At 35.3% G+C, this 20,219-nt stretch overlaps 3 protein-coding genes, 2 non-coding genes and 1 pseudogene across 5 annotated transcripts; 3 read left to right on the forward strand and 3 right to left on the reverse strand.

Annotated features, from left to right (window-relative positions):
• The first annotated feature begins 2,476 nt into the window (after window positions 1–2,476).
• Window positions 2,477–5,331, forward strand: LOC132162117 (uncharacterized). The gene is made up of 6 exons (XM_059572374.1): window positions 2,477–2,865; window positions 3,190–3,277; window positions 3,707–3,870; window positions 4,344–4,404; window positions 4,504–4,553; window positions 5,000–5,331. Exons 1-5 carry the CDS (start codon window positions 2,740–2,742, stop codon window positions 4,518–4,520), a joined length of 456 nt encoding a protein of 151 aa, XP_059428357.1. The 5' UTR covers window positions 2,477–2,739; the 3' UTR covers window positions 4,521–4,553; window positions 5,000–5,331.
• Window positions 5,332–6,700: 1,369 nt separating this feature from the next.
• On the reverse strand, window positions 6,701–8,022 carry LOC132161919 (uncharacterized). Its single transcript, XM_059572138.1, has 2 exons — window positions 7,108–8,022; window positions 6,701–6,968 (listed from the first exon to the last, which is right to left on the reverse strand). Exons 1-2 carry the CDS (start codon window positions 7,439–7,441, stop codon window positions 6,952–6,954), a joined length of 351 nt encoding a protein of 116 aa, XP_059428121.1. The 5' UTR covers window positions 7,442–8,022; the 3' UTR covers window positions 6,701–6,951.
• A 666-nt stretch (window positions 8,023–8,688) lies between these two features.
• On the reverse strand, window positions 8,689–8,760 carry TRNAD-GUC (transfer RNA aspartic acid (anticodon GUC)). Its single transcript has one exon. It is a non-coding gene; the product is annotated as a tRNA-Asp (tRNA).
• Window positions 8,761–10,539: 1,779 nt separating this feature from the next.
• Window positions 10,540–10,611, forward strand: TRNAP-AGG (transfer RNA proline (anticodon AGG)). The gene has a single exon. It is a non-coding gene; the product is annotated as a tRNA-Pro (tRNA).
• A 362-nt stretch (window positions 10,612–10,973) lies between these two features.
• LOC132191578 (rop guanine nucleotide exchange factor 7-like) lies at window positions 10,974–14,699 on the reverse strand. The gene is made up of 7 exons (XM_059606670.1): window positions 13,867–14,699; window positions 13,623–13,739; window positions 13,338–13,492; window positions 12,785–12,859; window positions 12,414–12,704; window positions 11,977–12,333; window positions 10,974–11,880 (listed from the first exon to the last, which is right to left on the reverse strand). Exons 1-7 carry the CDS (start codon window positions 14,474–14,476, stop codon window positions 11,374–11,376), a joined length of 2,112 nt encoding a protein of 703 aa, XP_059462653.1. The 5' UTR covers window positions 14,477–14,699; the 3' UTR covers window positions 10,974–11,373.
• Window positions 14,700–17,753: 3,054 nt separating this feature from the next.
• Window positions 17,754–18,793, forward strand: LOC132162446 (glutathione S-transferase U8-like; annotated as a pseudogene).
• The last annotated feature ends 1,426 nt before the right edge of the window (window positions 18,794–20,219 follow it).

Consider the following 20,219-nt stretch of genomic DNA (forward strand, 5'->3'; position numbering starts at 1 on the left):
TTTTATTTACCTTGTCATTTTACCTTGTATTTACGCTGCTGTGTTTGTAATATTCCCTCAAGCTGTCATTTGTCGGCTTGTGTGAATAGGTGGAATTCTGTTAGAATCATTTCTAACAGAATGCTGGATATAAGGGCTAGGCTAGAGGGGTAGAAGAGCAGATTTTGGAATATTTATATTACCTGAGTCTATGGAGAGTAACTCTCTCGAAGCAGCTTATTTTTAATATTATTGCACTATGTTTTTTTTTTCTCCATTATCATCTTCAACCTTCCTTCATTTTGCCACAATATCCCCTGTAAATCTGCACTGCCAGTAAACACCCTTTACAGTAAACTATTTGGTTGTAATAATTAATGTTAATAAAATAAAATAAAAAATCATATATATTTCCATGTCTTAATATTATGATTTTGAGGAGTAGAGGTAATTCATATGAACTTATTTACTTAGTAATAGGTTTGGGGAGGCGTACCGAATTAATTACAAACTAATTAATTTTGGGGGCGGTACACCAAATGCTAACAATGTCTTATTTGTAAGAGCACTCACAATGGAGGAGCCAAGTGGCACTTTTATTTAAAATGGCTAATCAAATTTGTAAAAAACACCCCACATTGGATTAACCAAAGAAAAAAAAAAATGCAAAATGAATATTTTATTGGATTAGCCAAAAAAAAAAAAAAATGCTACATATAGGGGCACTCTTCATTGGAGCCATTATATTTCTCTCTCCACATCTCTCTTTTTCCGAAATTTTTTCTTACTATTTCTCTCTCTACATCTTCTTTTTTTTTTTTGTTTTTTTTTTTTTGAAAAGTTGAAAAATGGGATCTTTAGGAAAAATATAGTCCTTATAAAAATATATATATAAAAAATAATATTTAAAATGTATAAATAAAAATATAGCTAATAGGATGTAGGAGGCCTTTAAAAATTAATTAACTAAATTAGATAAAGTGAGTTTTGAAGAACCATTTTATATAAAAATTTGGCTACTCCATTGTAAGTGCTAGGAAGTGGTAAAATAAATGTTCCTTGAAACTCTTTATTCCGATCACAAAAATAAATTTGTAAATTCTAAGTCTGGGCCCTCTGGGGCATAGCGAGATTTTATTTTATTTTTTTTATTTTTTATATTTTATATTTTATTTTATTTTTAACAATTTTTATTATTATTATTATTATTATTATTATTATTATTATTATTATTATTTATTTATTGTACCTATTATAAGCAACGTACATGTTGGGTTAAAGCTGTGATAAACTTTCTTTCCCTTCAATTTGATTGATTTGTTTGAACATTTTTATTTTATTTTAAAGATTTTTGTAATTAATTTATTTTTTCTCCTGTACGTGTTTAAGTTTGTTATAGTAACAATTTTTAAGAGGTAAATACCGTTTTACTATTTGCGGTTTGCAACTTTATCAAAAAGCTATATTGATTTTTAAAATTGTCAATTTTTACTACATGGGTTTTGTTTTATTTACAAGTTATAATTCTTTAATATTGCTGATCATTCTTTTTTTTTTTCAACTCTATCATTTTTAACCTTGCCTTATGTAAATCAAAATCAACTGTTCTTCGTTAGATCACACTGCTCTTTTACGAAGAAGAAATTGACAAATTAAACAATCGATTTATAGGTACCTGAATCATAGGTTACAAAGGGCCTCATCAATAAGAATTCTTGATTCCATCCCTAATGGTACTCTTAGCGGAATTCAATTATAAAAAAATTGAATGACTCCAAACCTATTAAACAAGGATTCGGTTGATGATCTTATCTACATACCAAACTTGCCTAAAGGCTTAAAGGGACCATTTAACAATAATTTATAAATCCTCAACTCATTGTTTATACAAGTTTGATTAGTGTAGAAGAATTAATTAATAATCTTCCTGTCCATAATTAATTTATAATAAGATATGAAGAAAGCATTTATGAGTTGCATATGATGTAGTGTAATCTCAGAGCTTTAAAGGGGGAGAGAGGCGTTTGGTCCGACAAGATAAAAAGATAAGGTCATAAGGGTCAGGCCCCCTCTCTTTTTTTAAACATCCAAAAAGAGCCAAAAAGACAAAACAAGCTGAGCTTTGAAAAGTCAGAAATGGGTTTCAAAGGGGAAAACGGACTCTCCTAATCGTAAGGGGCAAAGGCTAGGGTCGTTATAATCCACTAGCGTACTCGTGGCAGTGACAGATTGAGACATGTCAATAGGTCCCACTTGGGGGCCCTGATTATTCCACGTGGCGCAAATCTGTCACTTGCCTTTACGACTTGAAGGACGAGATCGTCGGCGAGATTGAATATCAAATCTATTAGTGGAAAATTAGATACAGAGAAAAATGAAAAATGAAAAAAAATAAAAAGAGGGTTTTATTTTTTTTATTTTTTTATTATTTTGTTTTTTAATTTTTGACCACGAGAGCCGACTTTTTGGGCTTATAAAATGGTGCGAGCGACGGTTACGTTTTACTCGATCTTTCACGAGTCTCTCTCTCATTCTTTTTGTTGTTCCGTTAGCTTCCTTTAGTTTCTTTAAATCAGTCTATTTTCTGTTTGGCTCCCGGGAAAAAAACTCTCGCCGTTTCCATCTTTCAAAGTTTTTTCTGAAGGTTCTTGTTGCACGCGCATATATATATATATTTATATATATACGTACGTACGCATATAATATATACAAAGCAAGACCAGGTGGAGGGCTGAGAGAGAGGCTTTGGAGAGGGAGAGAATGGAGGGTAGGAAGCAAGCGACGTCGTATTCTTCTTCGTCTTCCTTGACTTCTGAGCTTTTTGGGTCCAAAGAGTCGTCGTCCAACTCTGGGATTTTCGGGTCTATATTTGCGCCTTCGTCCAAGGTGCTGCTCGTCTCTGTTCACTGTTTCTTTGTGCTAATTTATTGAGTTTATATGATAGAAATCTGTGATTTTTCAATTCAATTTTGATTGCTCTGCTTTAGTTTACGTTCTTTTCTTTTCTGCATTTCATGGAAGGCTAAACGGAGTTGCATAAAGAACTTTGAATGAATAGCTATTTATGCTCTGTATATTACTTTTCTGTAAGGTTTGCTAAATTGGGTGAATGTTTTTTTGGTCTTTGGATTAATGCAAGTCATCGAAAGAAATGAATAAAATAGATAAAATTGTGTCTCAAGATTAGTATTTTTTTTTGTCTTGGTACAGGTGTTAGGCAGGGAGGCCCGGCACTCTGAGGTGACTGGAAGAAAGCAGGATTCAAAGATTGAGTCATGGCAGACAAAACCTGGAGCAGGTACAATGTCAAATTGTATCTAAAATCGTACAATCTGAGTGTATTTTTGTGTAAATATTAACAGTTTTTTTGTTATTTCAAGTTATGGGGTTTCTTTTCACCCTTTTTTAATTTTTGGTTCCATTTGATCAAGAAATCCTAAATGAAAATCTTTTTTAGGTATCCTCAAGTTTAGGTCTTTAATACTATTTCGTTTAATTCAAAAGATATTTATTCAAATGGTTCTTTTACGGATAAATATAGGCCTAAAATTTGTTTTCCCTGTGGTAGATTTAACATGAGTTCTGGTTTAAAAACCAAAGTTTGCAGATTTAAAGAAATATTAATCCAAATAAGAAATTTTGGATTGAAATTTCTCAGAAATTGCCTGAATTCTCAAATTCGTGTCCAGAAATCGACTCCCTGATTGAAATTTTGTTGTCTCTGCAGATGATCCCTATAAAAGCATTGACGGCGAAAGTCAGAGCATGCCAAATAGAGACATGAGTTCCATTTATCAGGAACAAAGAGTACAACCGTGTCATCTCAGTTCATCAATCTATTACGGGGGCCAAGAAACCTATTCTCATCCCCAGAGTACCCAGAGCTCTGTGGTGAGTGTACATTTATATATATATATATCAAACACTTTTGAGCATCTTTCTTGAAGAAAGATTCGCAAGCCTATTAAAGCATGGTTTAGTTTTTGGAACATCTTTTATTGGACATAACTGAGTCTTTTTTTTTTTTTTTTTTTTTTTTAGCACTTCTAAGATCAGATTGTAGTAAAAAATAGATCTTGTCCATCAAAAATAATCTTGGTGCTCATTTATTGAGTCGAATTGTTTCATCCATTGGGTACTTGGGCAAAATCCCTGTTTGGAATTAATATTTGTTTGCAGTACTGGCAAGGAACAGTTATTTTAGTTTAGAAAATCGTCTGGACTTTGAGAGCATGTTCTGTGCCGCAGTCATTGTAGTCCGCAGAGGAAACTGCACAACATCATTAAATTTGTTTTTTTTCCTCAATTTTAATTTTAAGTTTTAAAAAAGTTCTGAAATGTGCTAAAATTTGTGAATTTCTCAGTATAAGAAAGATGGGGGAGAAGATGATTCAGGGAGTGCTTCAAGGGGGAACTGGTGGCAAGGTATGACATTATCTTCTATGGCATATGGGTGCATGAGTAGGCATTATGAGCATGATTTCACTGTACTAAACTTTTTTTTTTTGGTCTTTCTATTTGCAGGGTCTCTCTATTATTAAGAGCTCATTTTGCCTAGGCATATACTCACCAAGGTACAAGTCTGCTCCATATTCATTGGCACTTGAGCTCCCATCATGGATATTTTCTAGGATTTATTCATTGATCTGGCTGTTTTGCTTATTGTGTTCTCTCGCTCTACTCATAGCTCAAAGAATTTGGCAGAACTTTTGTTTCTAAAACTGGAAATTGCCCTCTGTACTTCTGATAATATTGGTCCTTCCTACAAGTTCCTTTAGTTTTGTTGGAATGATAAAGTCGAATCGAGAAATAAGGGTTTATCATTAAGAGGGTTGAAAGCAACCAAGAAATGTTTAGAAGCTGTTGGAGCATAAATGGAAAACAAGTAGCATGTATATGACAACATGTTTCAACTAGAAAAGTTTTTCTTTCCTGCTCGAAGACAAAAATTCCAATTGATTTTTTGAGTGTCCTATATTTTCCACTAATGTTGAAGTTGATTTTGAGTGTTCTTTTGCAGGTATATAGAACATAGGGTAGCAGCATAAATCTACCTTCTGTTATATGGAAGATAGATGATAGAAGGCAGATCTTTGTGACAGCTAGCTGTTTGTTGCCTCCAGCAGCTAAACAACAAAATCTTTACTTTGAACCTATCGCGCTAGATGCAACTAGTTATTCTCTATTTTTACTGCAACAGATTCTGAACTTGGTCTTTCTACTGTAAAGGATAATTGTTCTGGGGAGACTTCTTCATTTTCTATGATCCAGCTACTTTAATGTAGTTGAAGCTTCGAGCATGTAGTCACTTTTGTTATCCTTATTGTATGGTTGAACTTGTTTCTTGCTTTATTTCGGCTTTGTACAAGTGGGTGGAGTTTTGTTTTAAGCTTCTCCTCCTTTTACATCTGTGGTTGAAATTCCCATGCATCATGACTGGTAGTTAAGAGATATCGTTTTATCATAAAGTGATTTCGGATGATAACGGTTCTAACTTTTTCAAGGGATAACGTAAATGATCCTCCTTGAGATTGTGACACAAATACAGGCACCCTACAGTCACCTTGCCTTCACTCTCGTATGGACTTGGATATTATTTATGTACGTATAACCACCCTATAATAAATCATCATGCTCATCTCTTGTTGTATTTCATCACTTTGTTGAATGAGCTACATCTTTTCTATGTTTTCTTGCATCGGATAATAATAGGCGTCATTCTCGTATTTACTTAAAATTATTGAATTTAAATTTAACTGTAATTTTAAAAGTTATATTAATTTTAAGTGGATATAAAGAAAAAACAAATGTAATATCTATCATTACTCTTCTCACTTAATTTCCGAAATATCTTTAAAACATCTAACATTTTTTGTAGTGCGTTTTATTAAAGAGTAATTAATACTAGAAATTAAAAGTTTTTATTCCACTATTATCCTACAATGGTTTGGACGGTAATATCAACAATGTGGAATAAAAAAAGTTTCTAACATTACTCTTCATTAAATCTCTACATCTGTCCTCAAATTATTTCCCATTTTGCCACTTGATGCCCCTAGTTGCTGGACTTATACATTGGATGCTAAGAGAAATGATATATACTATAGTTTTGTCTTATTTTTATTTAAGATGTAACATTATTATTTTTTGTTTACTTTCACTTCATGAGGTCCACCTTCGAATTAGCCTTTATTTTTTTAAAATAAAAAAATTAAATGGCCAATCGAGATTTCCACATCATTGAGGTATTACTCAATTATTAAATGTTAACGAAAACGAGTCAAACACGCAATCCATATTCCTTAAACAGTCAAAACCTTTTAGTTCATGATACTCTGTGCAACTACTTCCCTTACCTCCGAAGTTGGATTTTTGTTAAGGGCCACGTACGCTAAATGTTAAATCACGCTTCAAATGGGTGGCCCAGTGAACACAACCCAGCTTGCAATCCTGTTCAACACTTGTCTTCCCAACTGTCGTTTTTATTTGTCATGTGAGCCCAAGATTTTGATTCGAGTTTCCTTCCCTATCCCAACACATCTGACCCACCGACTCACGCAGTCCTTATCCATGAGGGGTAGGGGGGGATGCTTTTTGGTGCTCGTTAAAAACAGATTTTAGTTTCCAGACAAAGATTCTGCGGCCACATATATATATATATATATATATATATATTTGGAAAAGTCATATAAAAGAAAAGTGACTTTGAATTTAGGATGAGTGTCTCTGCTATGTTTTCTTCTTTGAATTTCTGCCATTTTCCTTTATAAACAGGGCATGCAACTTCTTTGAATTGACAACTGATAACTAAAGATAATTCTAAAAGCATATATATAATATATTATATATGGAGCCTGAAGGCATACAATCTGCTGGCTTTTATTGCCTAAATATACAAGCTGAAACTACAGCCACCACTACCAGCTCTTTATGCCCTAGTCCATGGCCTTCAGCACCTTATGTTCCATCAATTCAAGGCAGTGTGTAAGCTGCAATATTAGCAGTAGTGGTTTTAGAAATCATCAGATAAAAAAGAAAGAAAGAAAGAAAGAAAAAAAAAAAAACATTTGGGAGTTAATTCAATAATAGATTTTTAGTGTAAATTATATGACAGTCAACTAGACTCACGTCCACACTTGTACCCAACTGGGCGATTAGGAATGTTGCAGCGCTTGGGGATGGTGATAGCAATCTCAGGCTTGACTCCCGAGCTTTTGGCGGTGTCAGAAAGCAGGACAGCACATAGACAACTTGGGTTTTGGCCTATTCTCTTCACCTGGAGGCAGCAACTGTCAGGAACATCTGCTTTCGCATCTTGTGCCGCCGTTGAACAAGGAGCAAGCTTCAAAGCCTCATTGTCTGGAGTAGATTTTCCACATGCGCTTGCCCCATCAATCCTTTCAACCCCAGCAATGCCGACAATCAGCAGCAATCCCAGAAGGCAGATTAACTTATTCATCATTGGAGCCTCCAATATTCCTATATCTCACAATGCAGCAATCCTTTCCCCCCAACGACAGCTTTTTATACTACAATTCGAGCTAAAAAAGTGCTCCCTCCAATCACCCACTTCGTCCTAATGGAGCTTGCACTAAAACATAGAGAGTTTTCTTATTGCATTATATACTTCTTTGTAGTCCAATCAAGGTTGGTGTCTCCACTCTCCAATATCATCACTACCATCCCTTCTACTCAATCCTTCCAGATGCCACCATTAATGATAGTGGATGAACTGGAAAGGCTTAGAATCGACCACCTTTCATATCGAGTCCCTAATCTCCGATAATTGCAATATTAAGCCTGCTTACTTTATTTATAGCAATCCTATAAAGAATGTGGCAAATCCTAATACATTTACCATTAAGCATTTTCTATTTTTATCCTTTCATATATAATCCTACTGACTTGGGCATTGAAATGTTCTTGTCTTTGTTTTGCAGGTACGTACTCTACTCTTGACTGGATTAATGGAAGACGGTCGACTGTAATTTTACTGCAATAATAAACGTAGCCAAAAGGTCCCAAACTCTTGCAAAATGGTAAATAGTATGAAACCAAAAAGGTTTTGCGACGAATGCCTCTGGTCTACCCCATCAAGCACCATAAAAATGCCACTACTTTACAGTTTTTAATTATGTTTCACCAGTGCTGTCTATTCTTCCACCAACTCCACTAAGATCAGTATAATTGAGAATTTGAGACATCTGACTTCAATGGGTTAAAAAAACCCACACACGTATTTCGTTGATTCTATGTCAGAATAGTTACGAGGAATCGTGTGTCAAATGCCGGGCATCATGGGCAATTCATTAAGGATTTCCTTAATAAGAAAATTATCAAATTTCAAAATACAGTTGATGCAAATTAATATTATGGCTAAGCAACTCGATTCACAATATCCCGCAAATAACGATTATAAAGTACGAGGTCAGTGAGGATTCCCTGAAATTAGGAGTTCCAATTAAATTTAAATAGCTTGCAATGAACAGGTTTTTGTCGGAGAGCCTAATCTTGTGCATCTTCAACTAATTAAATTAAGAGATAATTAAAGATTAAAGTTGTAGCCATCTACTAACCATCTGATACGAACAAAACGGGTTATCGGATTTGAGAAACCAACCGGTCAATTTGAATCAAGCTAAGCAACAGCAAACGACGGGGGACCAACACTAAAGAAATGTTGACATTTTAATTTTAAAAAAATGGTTTCGCCGTTGCCGGGGATCGAACCCGGGTCACCCGCGTGACAGGCGGGAATACTTACCACTATACTACAACGACCTTGTTTGTTAAATTTATATTAAGCATTATTAAAATTATAAGACATCTTATGAGATCTCACTCTGGCTGGTTATGAGGACGGGTTAGATATGCTATCTCTTTGGGTTAGTCGAAATGGGCTGTAGCCAGTCCGCTCATTTGCAGCTGCGCAAGTAATTGGGCTGGTTGGTTTTAATGGTAGAATGGGCTTCCAGAGATGGTCTGCAATTGGCCGAAGATAAGGGAATAAGCCCAAGCATGTCTCAATCTTAGGCTTTTCTTTTGCTTTAAATATTGTAAACCGTTGATTCAGACAGAGCAAGGATTTTTACCTCGTGGAGCCTTGTTCTCCCAAAACAAATCATAAAGTCACTACATTTCCTTCTCTCTCTTCTGAGTGTTTTAGCCTTTAGGTAGCCACAGCCAACGAGGTGGACAAAGTTTTCATTAAATTGGGTCGGAAGAATTTCGTTCGACCTATTCTATAAAAGTGATGTGTTACTTTTTTTAATAACATAGGAGATGCATATTAAGTTTATTCTAACTTTGTACCTACTATTAAAAAAACATGTGCATCTTACATGTTTAAGGAACACATGCCATTTTTATAAACTAAGTTGGAGAAAATTCCTCCATCTCAATTTGGATGAAAACTTTATCACAACCAAATAGTTGATAAGGTTGGCCTAAGGGTGTTTAAATAGACTAAATCTCACGTGTGCATGTCTTTGATGTATAAAAATCGCAAATTACTTAACATAAAAGAAAGGTAATCAATCACTAGGGTTTCTACACACTTAGTGATCGATCAAAGCACTAGGGTTGATCGATCACCTCCGGATGGTAATCGATCACTCAGGCCCCAAAATGAACCAAGTATTAAGCCAGGTTTGTTTTCCATATTTGTCAGCCAATCTCCCTCCACTCTCAATCGAAGAATTGAGAGATGCGTATCTAAAAAGAGAGTTTTTTTTTTTTTTTTTTTGGGGGGGGTAGAAGGCCCAAGGATAATCTTTCCATGACTTCAAAATTGTTTGAGAAGCATATGACTCATATTAGGTTGCTGGAGTCTTCTGTTGTATTGAGTTGGTGGGAGTTCTATATCTTTGTGTAAATTGTTTGTGAGTATTATTAGTATTGCCATATATTGTTGTGCGCTCATTTGTGTTAATCATAATATTCCTAGTGTTGTGATGCGAGACGTTGTTAGTCTCAGTGGGCTTCATGTGAATATGTAGTTATAAGTACTTGTTATATGTTATGCATCATCTTGCTGTATTCTTAACTTGTTACTTATAAACACATTTGTATCCGATTGTGTTTTAAAGTGCTTGTTTGCTTTTGTTTTATGGTTGAATAACTTATGTTGTCCAAAATAAGAGATTGTTGTATTTTATTTCTTTTGGGCTAGCCTAGTCATTTGGCCCATTTGTAGACACTTGACGAAGCCCATATTTTCACCCTATATATAAATAGAATTAGCCCATTTATTTGTGTATTTACGGAAGAGAGTATCATCTCCTCCCACACACAACACTCTGCCTTTGTTTTAGTCATCAACGCACGAAGGCATCCAATGGAGGGCTCATCTTCACAAAGTCGAGGTACTTTCTCTGTTTCTCAATAATTATTTTGCACATTCATTATCGTTTAAATTCTAACATGGTCCTTGAGAAAACACCATAATTGAGAAAACATTAATTAAAACACCTCTCTTGCAGGCTTGCAGCTGTACTTATGAGTGAAGTCAACGCTTTACGCTTACAATTGAAAGTGTTTAATTTAATAGATGCATAATATGGGCATTTGGTCTAGTGGTATGATTCTCGCTTAGGGTGCGAGAGGTCCCGAGTTCAATTCTCGGAATGCCCCATGTTTTTCTATTTTGAGTACTGAGCTTCAGGCCAAAAGTAGAATTAATTCTCTTTCTCAGTGACAAATTGACAGTTTTAATCAATCTTGGACTGCAACACCTGATCACATTTTGTGTGTGTTTTGAGTTATCTGTGAATATTTTTATTTTGAAAGAGAAAATGAAAATGCTTTAACAAACAAATGCTTTTAGAGTCTGTGAACAACTGTCAAAGACAAAGTTAGAAACCGAACTTTCTCGTTTTTATGTTTACCAAAAGCACAATTTGAACAACAAAAACCTCTGCAAGCATGGGAGACCTGCAAAAGTTCGATGACTAATTAGAAAAACCAAGACCAACATGATGTATATTATGTCTGTCTACTACGTACATTTTCTAGACATCTATATCGGGAGGTGTCACTATGAATTTATGTTGATTGATTTACAAGAGATATAATTGAGTGTTCATCTATTCCACCCAAGTGAGTATATAGATCAGTGGTTTCTTTTCTGTTTACATTCCCAGTTCAAGCCTGGTCAATGGGAAACAAACTCAAAAGCTATAGAATTAAAGAATGCTCGTGAGAAACATGAAGCATTCAACTCATCACTGTTACAGACATCTCGTTACAACAAGAACTAAAGAACATGATAAACCTTCCCAGTATCATATACACCTTCTTGTCTACCCAAAAAAAAAAAAAAACATTCATAAAAAGAGCTGGCTTACAATACCAACACTCAAGAGAACGAGTTCGAAAGGTCCAACTCAAGGTTTATTATTCTTCCACAATTGAGGCCTTTACTGGCGAGCTTACAGCTTTTCTGGTACAGTCTGCAGACTCTATTCCAGTTTGAGATGCTAGTGCTTCTAGTATTGTGTTTGATCTTCTATCCAACCTCTCAATAGGATTGTCACAGTCCTTTTTATTCGTATCAATACTAAGGTAATCTGTTAGAACCTTTTTCACGCCTATCCCGCGATGTGGAATCTTGCTGCTAGTGACGAATGGCGATCTGTCTCCATTTGCAGGGCTAACTCGCTGTGACGGTGAAAAGCTTGGTGTGGTGAAAGCTGTTTTATATGGAGTGCTTGAGACAGGCACTGAAAATGATACCGGAACGCTCTTGTGAGCAATCGCACCGACTTTAGAGAGTGATGAGAATTGGTCTGAATGCTTGGTCAAGTCATCCACGTATAGTAGATCGTCGATACGTGCTATAATATTGAAGGCCAGGCTCTCCAACACTCTTGAGTAGCTCTCAAGAATTGATTTCCCAACGTCCTAGATATCAGAATAAATTTGATCAGTTCAGTGTCAAATTGAAATTAAAAGACATTAATACCACATTTTTCTAACTGGGAAGGAAAATATTAGAACCTTGTTATATTGGATTTTGCTCATATCTAAGGTTGTCTGTGGGAGACCAGGGAATCGCTGCTTCAGGCATAGCAGTAGGCTTTCGGCTCTTTCTGCAAGCAATTCCCTTTTTTCTGCATCAACCATCAGCTCCTTTACCATTTCCCATGATGACTTTGAATTGGATCGGGTTGTATTATTGGCAGGTTTTGAGTTGGTTCTTTTGCGAAACACAAAGATTGAGGCCTCTACTCGGTTGGCAATCTCTATAGCTTGATGTTCAGAAGATAAATCAAGGCAATCAAGCAGACAGTCAGGATAAAATTGGTCCGATGATATATATCGATAGATAAGATCTCCCAAGCTGGCTCTTCCATTCTGAAACCAAGTAGAAACAACAATTCAACAACCATGTTTCTTTCAAAAGTGTACAACTAGAATATATTTGGGTTTTATACCTTCGGAAGAGCTTCCATATATGATTCATGGACTTCCATATCAGCTAAAGAAATACTGTTGATTGCCATGGCAGCTTTTAAGATTTGGTTCGTACCATCGCGCTTGTGCTGCAACTGCTTTCTTGAATCTTCATGGAGGCCACCAGGAGGAACTCGGGGCACAGGCAACCACCACTTCTCCTCTTGGCGCTGAAGTGCTCTTCGGAAAGAGGATGAACCATCAGCATCTGGAGCCACAATCCCTTGGTCAACATACCAGAACTCTGTATTGATGAAACTATCCAACACTTCCTGCAGAATGGACTTAAATTCAGAATGACCTCTTGAAACTGGATGCATTTCACAAAGTAAAAAGTTCTGGAGAGTCTTACAAGAAGCATGTTATCCAATTTACGCAGTGCTGGGAGATTCACGTAAAGATCAGAGCGGGGTCGGCAAGTCATGACCTGAATTACAATACGAAAAAACAAGTCAATTCACTCTTGCTTTAGTTTGCACTACATATTTAACAATGAGGATTTATGTGGTCCTAAAAACAGACAGGTTAAGATTTTATTTAAACATCTCTCCCATGGGAATTTAATGCACCATTGTTGATTTACATTTGAAGCAACACATCCACTATTTGCAATGCAGCTAAAAAGGAGAAGAAGTGGAGCCAAAACTATAGAATTTGAATTCCCAAAATGCCTCAAACTCAAATTGTTGACCTTCTTTTGAGAGGTTGACTAGCATATACAGGAGTTAACATGATGGGGCCACTTTGTTTCTATGGGACATTCAGACTTGCCCACAAAGCAGTAGCCAATTAATTTGCAAATGCATCTAGCATGAGTACTTAGAAATGATTCTGCCTTGCAATATGATGGCAGGACCAAAAAAGATTAGATAGCCATAAAAATCCACAAAGGAATTAGATTGTACCTCGAGTTTGCTTCCATCTGGAAATGTCTGCAAACTAGGTATCAACTCGACAATGTAATCACTAACACATAGAAGCCAATCCATCTCCCTTCGCCACATTGCTTTCTTCTCAGGAGCTAAAGGTTCCAACCTCCAAAGCTGCCCAAATAGAGTGGCTGCAAAATTAACCGGAGAATTAGAAATCCAATGCAATGGTAGTTATATTCAAACCACAACTAACTTCCCACAGAAATGCGCTGCAAATCAATGTAGCAAGAATTAGAAACAATCAGAAAGATGACGTACCACAAAGATTGGTAATGGCATTTGAAATAGCCAATGCCGTGGAAACCCCATTTCCACAACCCGACATATCTTCTCCAAGCAACAATTTTGAAAACCTTTCCTTCATCAACTCAATCTCTATCATCCCAAAAACCAAAATCAGATCACGGTAAATATCGTTTCAACAATTTTGTTTGTTTGTGACTGTATGTGTGTTGCAGGGCGGAGAGAGTGAGAGAGAGAGAGAGAGAGAGAGAGCAAAAACCTGGTATTGCTGAAACTTGTTTCTTTAATTTTCTATCACCCAAGTGCGGTTTTTCTTCATCCTCAGCACCATTAGTACTCGCGCAGTCTTGTATCTCAGCTTTCTGAATAGGCCAACCCAATGAAGGTGGCGAAGATGACTCGGAGCTACTGTGACTCTGTTCTTCATGCCCTGTCGTCTCAGATGTCAAAAAATCAGAGCTTGAATTGCTCTCGCGGCGCGCTTCTTCAATCAAATCCCCAAATGTTTCAATCTGACCCCCATTTTCCTCATTCCTATCTTCAATGCCATCATTCCTTTCAATCAAACCCTCCATTGCAGCTTTCCCTTCTTCCAGAAAAATAGGCGAAGCACAAAAAACAGAGTTGTTGTTCACTACCATCCCATCATTCCGAAACCCTCTCAAGCAAAACCCTTTTGAGAAACTAACTCTGCAATAGAAATTCCGAAGAGACTTGGCTACCCAAAACCTTAAAACGCAAAACGGGTTCGGGTTACCAAAGCTCCTGAGCCTCACCAATGGCAGACAAAGCTTGAGCTGCTGATGTTGTTGTTGTTGTTGTTGTTGGGTTCCTTCTCTTTCTTGTTGGTGATTGAAAGCTCTACCCATAAGGCTGCAACCATGTCTGACAGTGAAGGGATGAAAAAGGATACAGAGAGAGACTGGGGGATATTTTTCTTGCGGAGGAGCTTTGCACTTTGTTGTATACTTATATGTGAAGGTTGAAGCTTGTCATGATTACTGAAGCTTGCTCAAGCACATGATGTGAAAGAGACGCGAAGAGGCTCTTCTTTCATCCAATTACATTTAAGAACCCTCTCTAAACTCCACCATTTTTACCCTGTTTTTTAAACTATACAACTATACAAGAAACTGCCAGCGGCTCTCCCTCTCTTGTACCAATCGCTTTGCTTTGGTTTGCTTAAACAATGCCTTTTAAAATGTATTAATTATGCTAATGTCGTTTGAAAAATAGAATAAACAAATGTCATGGGAATCGTGTAAGCGACGGATCTGTCAATGATGTCTACCAATTTTAATCTCCACGACATTCATAACCTATTAAGAAGCTCTTGATAGAGAGTTAAATAACTAGATTACCCTTACCTCCACTTCACCAAACCACTCTTGATGACCATTGCATTATCTTGCTTAGGCTTATTATGGTCTTTACAATTTACCATGCTTCCGCTCCACTTTGTCTGTCATTATGTATTTTGCAAGTCATCTTTACTTTACTTAATGTAAAAACAAAGCATGGAAATTTGAGCCTCCTCCTTTTATTTACTCTTTCTTTTCTTTTCTTTTCTTTTTCTTTTCTGAGCTTTTTTATACTTCATTTGCTTAATAGGAAGAAAACATGAACATGGGGTTTTGAATTTTTGAAGGGTGGAAGCAAATCTTTGTTACAAAACAGAATGTTTATTTATTATTTTTTTACTTTTTTGTTCAGGGTACGACATAAGAATCGCAGGCCAGTTTGGTGAATTGAGAGGTAAAATGGATACAAGATAAAATGAGGAAACTACACTAAGTTCTCAATTTACCATTCAACTTGTAATGCTCACCTCAATCTTTCAATTTGTTTAACGTTTTATACCACTCTGTTAATTTTTTTTTTTGTTAATGTGACCCACATGTGATGTAAAATGTTCATTATAACTTCATAAAATTTATAAAAATATTAATTAAAAAAAGAAAAAAGAAATCGCTCGAAGGTGGTCCATGTCCAGACCAACAGTGAAGAGTGTGTGAGCCTTTTTTTATTTTTTATTTTATTTATTACCATCCCTTGGGACATCATATAAGTATGTTACATTTAGCACAAAGGAAATTCTAACTTTTCATTATACCCCTCTTTACCTTCTTTTATTTTTTATTTTTCCCTCCCCTTGTTGGTTCAGCCCCGTGGCCCATAGTTTAAATTAGGAAAAATTATAGTTTATCCTTCTAAAGTTGACAGCGTTTTTCAATTCGAATATCAAAGTTTTAATTTTTGCAATTCACCCCGACAAAGTTCCAACTTTTTTCAATTCGACCAATATTATTCCAAAATTTCCATATTGCCCATGATTTTTTTAAAATTTATTTTTTATGAAAAAATAAATAAATTTAGGGGGTGCAAAAATGGCTAGAAGGCCAAAGGGATGGCTCCTGGATTTTTTTTAAAATTTTTTTTTTATAAAAAATAAAAATTAAAAATTAGGGACAATATGGAAAGTTTTGGATACAATTAGTCAAATTGCAAAAATTTGGAACTTTGGGGGATGAATTGCAGAAATTGAAACTTTGGTATTCGAATTGAAAAACGCTATCAACTTTGGGAGGGTAAACTGTAATTTTCCCTTTAAATTAAGGATGCTTCCCAAGCACAAAAGAGAGAGGGAAAAAAAAAACCCACTTTAAGAATTCTTGAATTGCAGTTACTTCCATCACCATTCCCAGCTCAAAAAGGAATGATGAGGAGAATGAGAGTTGTAGTTGGGATTTCATAATAATAGCCTCTCTACTTGGCACCCTCTATTTTGTTGTAACTTTCCTTGCAAGGCTTTTGTTTTACCCAAAAGCTCTCTGGTAGACCGGTTCCACTTAAAAACATGATGATGTTGCCGGTTGTTCCAACTGAAAACACAAAGAAAGCCTCCCTCCAACGGCTGCATGCCAACTTGTTTGCTGATGTGGACTTGTGATTTGAAAAACCTTAGAGGGAAGGAAAGGGTCCCCAACATTCATCCTGCCCTCTTCGTTTTTGTTATTAAAGCCAGCCATTGCATTTGCATTACTGCTGATTTATTAAAGCCCCGCTCCATTTCAATTTTTGAATATTGCTGAGAGGCTTGAAAGACAAGGAGAGGCCGGCCCCTTTCCCCTTTCTTGCAAATAACATGTAAATTGTGTTTGGGAATTCAATGGGGTTGTTTCAACCTCTGCAATGGCGTGACAGAAGTAAATGAGAATTTCAGGAATCAACTCCTGTGTTTTGAAATTTGAATATCAGCTGAGACAACTGAAATTTTTTGAGGCTACCCATGAAAAAATTTGTAGCATTTTCACTTTGGCATTTTTCCGCCTAACATTCCAGCCACTTTTATAGTAATTTGAATGTTCAGATAGAAATTTTAGCAATTCAAACAATAAATGTGAGAGAATTATCTATAGGGCCCATCTCTCCAAATAGAACTCGAACATGTAGTCTCTCTGTTAGACTCTTTTATATTTGCTGTCATATTATTAGCAATTTGAACAAAAAATAACTAGAAATTCACCTATATTAAGACTATTTCATATTTGTTGTCCATGTTACTAGCAATCTGAACAACAAATAACTAGAAATTCAAATCTAAATGTTAAAGTATTCTCTTTGTGGATGATGACATCCATTTAGAGGTTGGTTATGGAATTTTGTATGAATGTTTCCCCTACACCCAATTTGACATGCATGATAATTCTAAGCCCAGCTATATATATCTATCAAGAAAGAGTAGAGTAGAGTAGAGTAACATTTTTATCTTCATGCTCTTTATGACTTTTTTTTTTTTTTGAAATTACTCTTTATGAAAATCACTATTAATGTGAGAGTTAAAATGTGTTATTAACATTATTGGAAAGGGTAGTCGGCATTCTTCGTTTAAGAACCGGGATGGGCCGCAAATGGGCCAACATGGAGGGCCTGCTTTTAGATGGTAAAGGAACTGGGCCAGGTGGGTCGCGAATCAAGAACACGTTCATGTATTAATATATTGACCAAAAGAAAAATAAAAAATCCACTACGTACAGCCACAGGGGTTAGGATGGTAGTGGTGGGTCTATAAAAGGGCATCAGACCCAAAAGAGGTAAGCACCTGAAAAGTTGAAGTGCAAGATAGTTAACAGGAAGTGACAATATATGGCGGAAGAAGTAGAGGTGCATGGTGCGTGGGCAAGCCCTTATAGTCGCAGAGTAGAGGTAGCTCTGAAACTGAAAGGAGTTAAATACAAATATATTGAAGAAGATCTGAACAATAAGAGTCCTTCGCAGCTTCGCTTCTCAAATACAACCCCGTTCATAAGAAGATTCTCATCCTCGTGCACAGCGGAAAGCCTATTGTGGAGTTCGATGTTATTCTTGAATACATCGAAGGACATGGCAAGGATATCCCTTGTTGCCCGAAGATCCTTATGAGAGAGCCAGAGCACGTTTCTGGCGCAAGTTCATAGACACCCAGGTAGTTTATCTTTCTCTTTAACTTCTTTAATTAACTTGTAATATTTGTTTTGTACGTTAACTATTAGAATATTAAGTAAATTAGTATATTTACCTTTTTCTATTGATTTAAGATTTTGTACTACAGTACTAAAACTTGTCCACGGTACTATATTAAATTGTTATTATTGCTAGAAATTATATTTTTATCATATGACTATTTTACAATGTTGATATGACAGTCATAACTAACTTTTGAACTAGTCTTTATTAAAAAGAAAAAAAATTCAAAGATTGAATGAGACAATCATATTAGCATTTTAAGATAATTCACTATTTATCTTAAAAAAAATTAAGCTGATAAAGATTATATACACGTACATATATACATTCTTGAATGGCAAATTAAGTCTACCATAGTCATCACCACAACTCAGATTGACTATCTATTAGTGTCCTTGTATAGACAAACGTTATATAATTAATCGACCAATAGAAATGGAGAAAAAGGTGCAACTCACACTTAATTTTGAGTTTCTCTTTTTCTTTTTTAGTGCCCGCCGGCGTTACTGAAAGCTTTTTGGGGCGAAGAGAACGGATGTGAGAAGGCTTTGGAAGAAGCATATGAGCTTCTAAAGTTTCTAGAGGAAGAGCTCAAGGAAAAGAAGTTCTTTGGAGGAGAGCGTATTGGAATGGTAGACATTGTCGCCAACGTCATAGGCTTCTGGATTGGAGCTTTTTAAGAAGGAACGGGGATAGAGTTGTTGATAGTAGATAACTTTGCAATTGGGTGGAGTAGTGTTATCAAGGAAAATCTTCCTCCCAAAGACAAACTAATTCCCTTTCTTAAGAAGTCCTAAGAAAGGCAGACTTTCGTAAGAAATTAAACAAACCTCCTTTTTTTTCTTTTTTGGGTTTTTCTCCTTGAAATCTATGCCAACTTTAAACCTAGTTTATATTTAAAACTCTGATTTTCAAAATAGTAACACTTGGTATTTGACAAATCAGATAATCAAAAGCCATTAAACAATTCAACTTAGGGTCTGTTTGTGATTGCGTTTGAAATGCTTAAAAGTGCTTTTAACACTTAAAAAGTCCATTTAAAGAAAAAAAAATGTACTCGTTTGGTAAACAAATTTAAAAGTGTTTTTAAGGGTCTAAAAAGCCTAAAAATGGCCAAAAAACACTTTTGGCAAAAGCTTAAAAATGAGGTTTTTGCCCAAAAGCTCTATTTCTCAAACGCAATCCCAAACATACTCTTATTGTGATTTGAGATTTCTTTCTTATTTCATCTTACTTCGAGCCTTCAAACATCCAAATCAATTTTTTCTTACTCTTTTGTAAAAGTTTCAGATATATAATCATATTTTTATATTGATTAAGCTTTTTAATATTTGGTGCTCTTTTAAATTAATTGTTTATGAACATTTATAGATTTTGTTTCATGTTTTAATTGTATGATGTATAAAATGGTAGTTACTAGAAATTATGGAAAACAACAATAATTTTATTGAGCTTCAATTAAATTCTAATCGAACTAATGTCGAGGTAGATTTTAAGAATCTGCCCGTAGTCCTTGCTTTAAAAAAATAAAAAATAAAAAAAAATAAAATCTTAACTTGTTAACCATGATTTTTCACAAATTTGAAAAAGCATATTGTCGTTTTAATCCAACATGGTTCAAATAATATGTTGATGGGTTGGGACACAACATTTCGGAAGTTATATTTATATCTTTTAAACAATAATTAAATTTTATTGAATTATTTATTAATTACATTTTTAATATTTTTATTCAATTTTTGTTTAAATTTAATTTTTAAACTTGACTCCTCTAACTCGAAATCCTGGCTCCACCATTGGGGACGCACAATGGCACACCTAAATCCTATGACTTTCTTTGCCAGAACTTTCCGATAGCTAGTACCATAAACATTCACCAACATATGTGGCTTAGTTAATTATTCTCAGGTCTAGGCATCAAACAAAAACAATTTATATTTAAATAATATAAATAAAATGAATAGATTTAATCTTAAGTCCATGGATTAAAGAAATAATAATTTCAATGCTTAACAATTTAAATAATAAAAATATATTCAATTGCTATATGGAAGCATATGAAAATACATGGCCTAAAGGTCTAAGAGAGTCGTACACCCTTTTACC

This window comes from Corylus avellana, chromosome ca9 (genome assembly GCF_901000735.1).
Source record: "Corylus avellana chromosome ca9, CavTom2PMs-1.0".
NCBI lineage: Eukaryota > Viridiplantae > Streptophyta > Magnoliopsida > Fagales > Betulaceae > Corylus > Corylus avellana.

Coding starts and splice junctions, on each gene's coding strand:
- LOC132162117 (XM_059572374.1), top strand. CDS start 2,740: ATGGAGGGTAGGAAGCAAGCGACGTCGTATTCTTCTTCGTCTTCCTTG. Junction 3,278..3,706: donor GCAGACAAAACCTGGAGCAG/GTACAATGTCAA, acceptor TTGTCTCTGCAG/ATGATCCCTATAAAAGCATT. Junction 3,871..4,343: donor AGAGTACCCAGAGCTCTGTG/GTGAGTGTACAT, acceptor TGAATTTCTCAG/TATAAGAAAGATGGGGGAGA.
- LOC132161919 (XM_059572138.1), bottom strand. CDS start 7,441: ATGATGAATAAGTTAATCTGCCTTCTGGGATTGCTGCTGATTGTCGGC.
- LOC132191578 (XM_059606670.1), bottom strand. CDS start 14,476: ATGGGTAGAGCTTTCAATCACCAACAAGAAAGAGAAGGAACCCAACAA. Junction 12,705..12,784: donor AATTGGATAACATGCTTCTT/GTAAGACTCTCC, acceptor TCCATTCTGCAG/GAAGTGTTGGATAGTTTCAT. Junction 12,334..12,413: donor ATATGGAAGCTCTTCCGAAG/GTATAAAACCCA, acceptor ACTTGGTTTCAG/AATGGAAGAGCCAGCTTGGG.